This window comes from Gymnoscopelus braueri (assembly GCF_963280865.1).
Source record: "Gymnoscopelus braueri genome assembly, chromosome: 3".
In the NCBI taxonomy this organism is placed as follows: Eukaryota; Metazoa; Chordata; class Actinopteri; order Myctophiformes; family Myctophidae; genus Gymnoscopelus; species Gymnoscopelus braueri.
Genome location: NC_137612.1, coordinates 37,437,445 through 37,445,557, shown reverse-complemented (window position 1 = coordinate 37,445,557; position 8,113 = coordinate 37,437,445). Strand labels below are relative to the sequence as shown.

At 42.1% G+C, this 8,113-nt stretch overlaps 1 protein-coding gene across 1 annotated transcript; it reads right to left on the bottom strand.

Moving 5' to 3' along the window:
- Nucleotides 1–368: 368 nt before the first annotated feature.
- Nucleotides 369–3,907, bottom strand: LOC308082846 (zinc-binding protein A33-like). Its single transcript, XM_080424904.1, has one exon. The coding sequence runs from the start codon at nucleotides 3,625–3,627 to the stop codon at nucleotides 2,182–2,184; it is 1,446 nt and encodes a 481-aa protein (XP_080281030.1). The 5' UTR covers nucleotides 3,628–3,907; the 3' UTR covers nucleotides 369–2,181.
- Between the last annotated feature and the right edge of the window lie 4,206 nt (nucleotides 3,908–8,113).

Here is an 8,113-nt window from a genome sequence, read left to right as displayed (position 1 = left end):
CAGTAATATGGCATATATATCTTTTTTACTGATACATCTACGGTTGCACCCTGTCCCCCAAAGGCTGTGTAAACTCAATTATTGTAGCTAGGTTAATTAGGTTGATTAGTTTTGTTAAATTAGAGTTAAGAATAATAGACTAATGGCTACCAAGTAAACCTTGTCTAAACGACACACCACATGTCATTGTTAGAGTATAATTATTAGAAATGTGTACAATGGTTGATGTGCATTCATTAATTCTCAATGTCATTTTCGTATGTGAAATGTTACATTTATTAGCAAAGGCAAGAAGTTTAAAAGGACATGGATAAACAGTAGCCTGGTAAAACACCCCCCCCCCCCCCTCCAAATGCAAATGAGATTTCCGGGAGGGGGATGGTTTACCAGGCTAGATAAACAGGGGAACCATTTGATTTCAGTAGCTTAACCTCCTAGAAACTGAGTTCAGGACAAAATAGAAAACTGAAAAATGGACTACGTCCATTATAGATTTATTACATTACAAAATATGATCATAGATAGATGTCCTTTTCGAGCCATGTAGAATAAGACATATAGCATTAAACATGTGGCATAACTGTACGAAACTGCAAAAAACATAGCAAGTTTAAAAAACAAAATACAATCGTAAATAAAATAGGAGGCAGGTGGTGTTCAATTAAATGGAACACATTTGACTCACTATCTTGTCATTGGCCACATCTGTTAAAAGGCCGCAGATTATCAGGAGCAGAAACATAATAGAAATATGAACACATTGGACAACAATCAGAGAATCAAATATAACCTCTTTCATCCTGGTGATGTTTATGTAAGATAATGCCCAAAAGGATAATGGCAATTACATAAACCATTCACAGTTTAATTCACTCATCATTCATATTTTGAGACTTCTATGCAGGCAACCTGGTTAAAATTTGGATAACCTCCCATTTGGCCATTGAATAGGAGTAGCAACCAGTTCTACAGGTTTATCCAGGCAGGGTGGTAAATAAAATGGCCTACTTTTCTATTCAATTCTATAAAATGCCAATCAATTGCAACATAATCTGTTATTGAATGAATAGGTAATCTGACCTATACTTAAGATTGCTTCAATAAGATACAAGTAAAGAACATGAAATAACATAACCTTCAGAACACTTTGCAACTCAAATATGGCAATATGCTTATCTTGAACATAACCTATCAAAACTTGATTCCATGGTCAAAACAAATAATAATTATACATACATTCATTTATCTGTACAAATGGAGCAAAGAAAATTGATTAAGATGTTGACAAATATTTACGTTTACAGACTTTGGCCAGTACTTGCCTGATTGTTCAAGAAGAGTTGGGGTTAATTTTACTACTAATTCTACAGTTAGCAATAAACAATTTTCATATGTATTGTTTTTAATACTTTATGCTCCATCGCATTGTTGTTTGTTGTGCAACGAAAATAACCGACCTACAATCTCACAACACATCGCTGGTGCGACGCGATCGGCTATTTTCGGGGGAATGTTGCGTGCAACACTGACAATAAATCGGGCTTCAGGCTACCTACAGTAGTTAAATACCTAATGTACTGAGTCCCTAGCCTGGTAAACCAACCCCCCTTCCGGAAATCTCATAAATGCAAATGAGATTTCCGGAAGGGGGATGGTTTACCAGGTTACTGAGTCCCATCCACATGTCCTGAAACAATACACTGAACTGAACTGCTCACTCAATGACTGTTAGGTTACATACTTCCAACAAAATAATTGATTATAATAATCAAAATAATTGATTATTAGGGAATAATTGATTCCATAAAAAGGAGGAAAATCATATCAAATCATGTTTAAATGCATGTTTAAATGCGTGCCTAGAGCTGTGTATGACAGAGCTCTAGGCACTGTTCTCTACTCAACAAACGCAGAGACATGAGAATTTTGGCTTCACATAATGTTCATGAGACATTTTCACCCTCAAAATCATCATGATAAGAAACCGCATCGGAGACATTTTAAGTAATCTTTACTCTGCTACCCATTTTGCTCAAATACTTATATCCAAAGGGGGAAATGTACCCTGTTCTATTGTGGCTGCTTTATCTTACAGATCTTTACTGAAGAACTGATAAACATCAGTTAACTGCAGATATCGGCCCACTGCCCATTGAAAATACTCCTGAAAAAGCAAAGACATCAATAATAGTGGCATATCTGAAGCCTGCTCCCAGGATCGTTCTTTCCGGGGCTGAAGAAAGGGTAGACAGGCTCATGGAAGCAGGTGTCAAACACAAACAGCTTCTTCATGGTGACGGCATCGTAGAAGCTGACCCGGCCGTTGTCGTAGTCCAGGTACACGCCAACCCGCGGCGAGTTCCAGTAGTCGGCCACGGGGACCCGGCCGTCCTCCTCGTTGGCATACAGCCGGTCCTGAAGGCACAGGCTCCAGTACCCAGTACCCGGAGAGAGGCTGACGAAGCCCTTCCTGTTGCTGTACTCGGAGGTGACTCCCAGGTACCACACACCCTTGTCTTTCACATCCACCTCCCAGTAGTGTTGACCGCCGGAGTAGTGAGCTGTAGCCAGGACCCCGCCAAATCGATTGAAGCGCTCGGGAAGATCGGGAAGATCATTCAAGCGAATGTGGCCCTCCTCCACTTTGGTGTCAAAGTCTGTGATGAATAGGTTGGGGTGAGCAGTGTCCGGGTCCATGGTCAGGTTCTGAGGCATGGTGTGTAGAACATGCATCATCTTCTTCCAGATGATGAGCTGGAAGGGCTCCGGGAAGTCCGACCAGCCAGTGGCACTCTCAGCCGCTACGGGAGTCGGCAAGGGCTTGGCACGAGCACGTAAAACCTCGTCGTATGTTTTAGTGAGCTTCTCAAAGTTGGTTTTGCTAGCGAGGTGGGCGTTGATATCCGCTATCTCTTTGTCCACTGCGGCCAACTCGGCCTGCACCACCTCCAAGTTGTCGTCCATGGCTGCCACCGCCCCTCCTTCATCGGCATCCAGACTCTCCAGCAGCGAGTCCCTCTCGTCCAGCAGGAACTGGACGAGCACGCCGACGTCCGCTTCGATCTTCTCCCTCAGCCTCCGCTTCCTCTGCCTGGCGTCGCTTTTGGTCCTTTCGTCGGCCGTTCTCACCTTGATACACTGGGCCTTGTGCCACCTGAGCACCTCCAGCCTGCTCTCCAGCTCTCCCTTCATGTCGTTGACGATCTCGCTCAGCGGGGCGACTTGGTGATGTCTGTGGACTCTGGACTCCCTGCAGACCACACAGATGGGCCTCTTGTCGGTATGGCAGTACAACTTCAGCTCCTCCCCGTGTTTCTCACACTTGCTGTCCACTTTCACGGGCTTGTGGGGACCGGGCTCGGAGCCCAGACACTGCAGCACGTCCAGCTTGTCCACCAGGTTCTGGGCCAGGAAGTTCTTGGTGAAGCTGGCCTTGCTGAACACCGCCCTGCACTGGGGACACTCGTAGCCTTCGAAGTGATCGCCACTTTCGTCCCAGTGCATGCAGATGCAAACCCGGCAGAAGTTGTGGCCACAGTTTAACATGACGGGCTCTTTAAAGTAATCCAGGCATATTGGGCAGGTCAGCTCTCTCTTCAGGTCTTCGTTGGCGCCGCCGGTCGCCATGTTGATTGTTGTTGTTCTTTTATCTCTTCGCAGATGGCGATAGCTAACGTTAGCTTTTCCCTGATAACGGCCGTCCAAGCGTTCCCGACTGGGAAAAGCGCTTTCTGAGCTCTAATATGATCGACGGAACTAGTATTCTATCTTATAATAATGTTATATTTATATGTTCAACAAATGTTTTACTTCTATGCATTCCAAACCTTCTCTCGTCGTCTCACATGGAAAGTAAGCCGGAAGTCTCCTAATATCAACAACTCGCCATCTTGAAGCTACTATGATGTTGGCCTTCGTCGTACGACGGAGTCGCGCGCCGAAAACAGCAGATCTACAAGCTCACAACGCGTCGCGGACTCGACGCTTTGTGAGCTTGTAGGTCTGCTGTTTTTGGTGCGCTGCACGGTCCTACGATGGAAGTATGTGCATGTTTACAACCAACCAGCCAATCACAGCCCGACCACCCCTCCTGGCTATGGGATCCATACAGTGGGGGCGGGTTCTTTTTAACTCTATGGTTCTTTTGGGGGGGAAGGGGGGAGCACGCGAGTCCGTTGTCTCCCTCTTGTGGAGCGGATGTTAAGTGAGCGTGAAAAGACCCTCATGATTCTCACATGGAAAACATTTTAATGAGCATATAAACTTTAATCGAGATCCCACCTCAGTGGATGTAACTGATTTGGTGAGATTCGACCCACTTACCCCCATGTCACGGCATGTGGTGCAGCATTGCTTTAACCAAATACTCGGATAACATTCGGCCCTTTATGAGCCCTTCCTCCATTGTGGTGTAAACAGGTGTAATCCCACCTGAGTTATCAGAGGAGCTTGAGAAGACCTTTTCATTAGGTGACTTCTCACTTCTCCAGTCTTTCTATAGACAGCAGTAACTTTAAACCACTGTGTGGAGTGTAATAATAGTGGAATTCTTTGTGACGAGTGACTGACAGTTCCTACCACACACACAAGAGGTAGTGGGTTAGGTTACTCGGTGAAGAATTTACAGCTTCACCATGTCAGCCTGTTGCTCTAACCACAGAGACATGTGTTGAATTGGTAAGTTGTCAGTGGATCGTGTTGGTGGAAAATGTGACATCTCCTCTGGAAGCTATACCCTCACAATAAAAGTGCTGAAATGCAATTGCATGGATTCAAATGGTGGCTTATGTTTTCCTAATATACACATTCCCATATGTCTAATCTTTTTTTACATTATATTTTACATTGTATAAGTCATTCATTGAATTAAATGAGAGAAAAATGAGAGATTGAAAGCAAGAAATCTTTGGCATTATTATTACCATTATTATTACTACTACTACTTGTCTCATCAGAGACAAGAACACTGAACCAAGAAAGTAGCCTACTTGTGGTTTGTTTTCAAAGACATAGCCTACTTATCAGGTTGCTCCTTGTGAAATCTAAACCTTGCCATAAACAATGTATACAATATATGCCAGCCTCAAGTGTTGGTACATTTACTTCTAGGGATGACAAGACTTCCATCTAACTATAAATAGTAGGGGGTACTAAGTGAAAAATCGTTACGCGGCGGATAAAAGCATGAAATTTGATAGAGATGTCCCTTGGGTCATCCTAAAACATCCTAGAAGGGGTGCCCAAAAAAATCTTAAACAGGAAGTGAGTTATGGACAAAATCCAAAATGGCCACCTAAACTGTTGACCGTTGACTCAAAAGACACCAAAATAATCTCCAAAAAGCATAAAATGTGGCACACATGTCCCTTGGGTCATCCTAAGACATCCTAGAAGGGGTGCCCAAAAAATTCTGAAACAGGAAGTGAGTTATTGACCAAATTGAAAATGGCCGCCTAGTGTTGTCGATTGACTCAAAAGCCAACTAAAGAATCTCCAAAAAGTATAAAATGTGTCACACATGTCCCTTGGGTCATCCTAAGACATCCTAGAAGGGGTGCCCAAAAAAGTCTTCAACAGGAAGTGAGTTATTGACCTAATTGAAAATGGCCGCCTACAGTGCTGGCGATTGACTCAAAAAGCCTATAGAATCTCCAAAAAGCATACAATTTGGCACATATGTCCCTTGGGTCATCCTAACACATCCTAGAAGGGGTGCCCAAAATAATCTGAAACAGGAAGTGAGTTATTGACTAAATTGAAAATGGCCGCCTACAGTGTTGAAAGATGATGCAAGATACCTAACGAATCTCATAAAAGCATGAAATGTGGTACAAATGTCCCTTGGGTGATCTGAACGCATCCTACAAGGGGTGCCCAAAAAGGTTTTAAACAGGAAGTGACCGCCTAAAGCAGTTGACACAAAAGAAAACATAAAGGGACGTCATAAAAGTGTATAATTTGGTACGTACATTGAGTGCTTCTTAATATATCCTAGAAGAGGTTATTTATTTGCTTGTTTATTAAACTTTTTAGGAAGGGACCATGTTGAAGAAATTCTAAATGGCTGTTTAAACAGTTGACCATGGCAGTCTGCATATTATGCAGACTCAATACGACAGGTTATGCAGTGCATAACCTGCCGTATTTTGTAGTCTACCTTCTGTTTTCATTTCTACATCACTTATTCATTTTACTTTCTGCATTATTTTTTTTATTGTACTCTTTGAATCTTCTTTATTTATCTAACTCTCTGCATATTCTTATTTATTTTACTCTGCATCTTATCTTACTCTGCATATTCTTATTTTACTCTCTGCATCTTATTTATTTTGCACTCTACATCTTCTTGCTTGTTTTACACTCTATCTTCTCATGTATTTTCTTCTTGATCATTACTGTTTTTTTGTGATTAGTAACTACATGTATTCATGTGTGCCATTTCGCAATTACCAGCACATTGGCATAATGCTCTGCAAGGTAACCCAGCATCCCGGCATCTACACTTTCTCGAACAGAAGGGCTCAGCTTTGCAGCCACACTTGAGTTCTCTACAAACTTAAGTAGCCTCTGGCAAGAGTGTCCATAAAGGTGTCCACGAATCAGCGACTTTAATCCATCCATATTTGTCAGGAGATGGTAGAGATTACATAGCTTTCAGGCTTCTGGACCAAATGCCAGATTGGCTGCTCGATTTGAATATTGTAGCAGTGCAGCCCGTGTGGGAGGAGTGTTTTCCATTGAGAGACTATTAAAACTTTTTTTGGCACCCCTTAGGATGCATTCAGATCACCCAAGGGACATTTGTACCAAATTTCATGCTTTTATATGAGATTATTTTTTATGAGTGTCTTTTGCATCATCTGTCAACACTGTACACGGGCACGGCCATTTTCAATTTAGTCAATAACTCACTTCCTGTTTCAGATAATTTCAGGCACCCCTTCTAGGATGTCTTAGGATGACCCAAGGGACATGTATGCCAAATTGTATGCTTTTATGAGATTCTTTAGTTGTCTTTTGAGTCAATCGACAACACTGTATACGGTCATTTTCAATTTTGTCAATGACTCACTTCCTGTTTAAGATTTTTCTGGGCATCCCTTCTGGGATGTCTTGGGATGACCCAAGGGACATGTATGCCAAATTGTATGCTTTTATGAGATTCTTTAGTTGTCTTTTGAGTCAATGGATAACACTGTAGGCGGCCATTTTCAATTTTGTCAATAACTCAGTTCCTGCTTAAGATTTTTTTGGGCACCCCTTCTAGGATGTCTTAGGATGACCAAAAGGACATGTGTGCCAAATTGTATGCTTTTATGAGATTCTTTAGTTGTCTTTTGAGTCAATCGACAATACTAGGCGGCCATTTTCAATTTAGTCCATAACTCACTTCCTGTTTCAGATTCCTTTGGGCACCCCTTCTAGGATGTCTTAGGATGACCCAAGGGACATATGTGCCAAATGTTATGCTTTTTGGAGATTCTTTTGGTGTCTTTTGAGTCAACGGTCAACAGTTTAGGTGTCCATTTTGAATTTTGTCCATAACTCACTTCCTGTTTAAGATTTTTTTGGGCACCCCTTCTAGGATGTTTTAGGATGACCCAAGGGACATCTGTATAAAATTTCATGCTTTTATCCGCCGCGTAACGATTTGGCCATTTTTTGTGCTTAGTACCCCCTACTAAAACAACATATTGGTTGAATTAGATATAAGGTTAGATGTTGATGAACCAGTGTAGGATTCAATGGAATACTAAAGTGTACCTGTATCTTTGTGTGCGTCACATGGGTTTGTGTGTTATTAGGCTACTTCTGCTTTTATAACTGTAACTTGAGTATTTGTACAAAATGTACAGGAATAATTAGACACACAGGAAAGCAGTGGACACTGAAAACAACTCAAATGCAAAAATAGAAAAGCCAGGTGATTTTTTGGGTGCTAAAATTACACTCACTTATTGCGGCAGCGAGTTTGGCATTAAGGAAAACGGAGGGGAGAGGCACTCACATGAAAAACCCTACGTGAATGTCATCTCCTCTTTCATATCAGCATTGTTCCAGACTCCAGACTGTGAAACTGAAGGCCAAACTGAGGAACACAGAACTCTCTATA

Bases quoted from the DNA above. Each gene is read 5' to 3' on its own strand.
- LOC308082846 (XM_080424904.1), bottom strand. From the start codon at position 3,627: ATGGCGACCGGCGGCGCCAACGAAGACCTGAAGAGAGAGCTGACCTGC.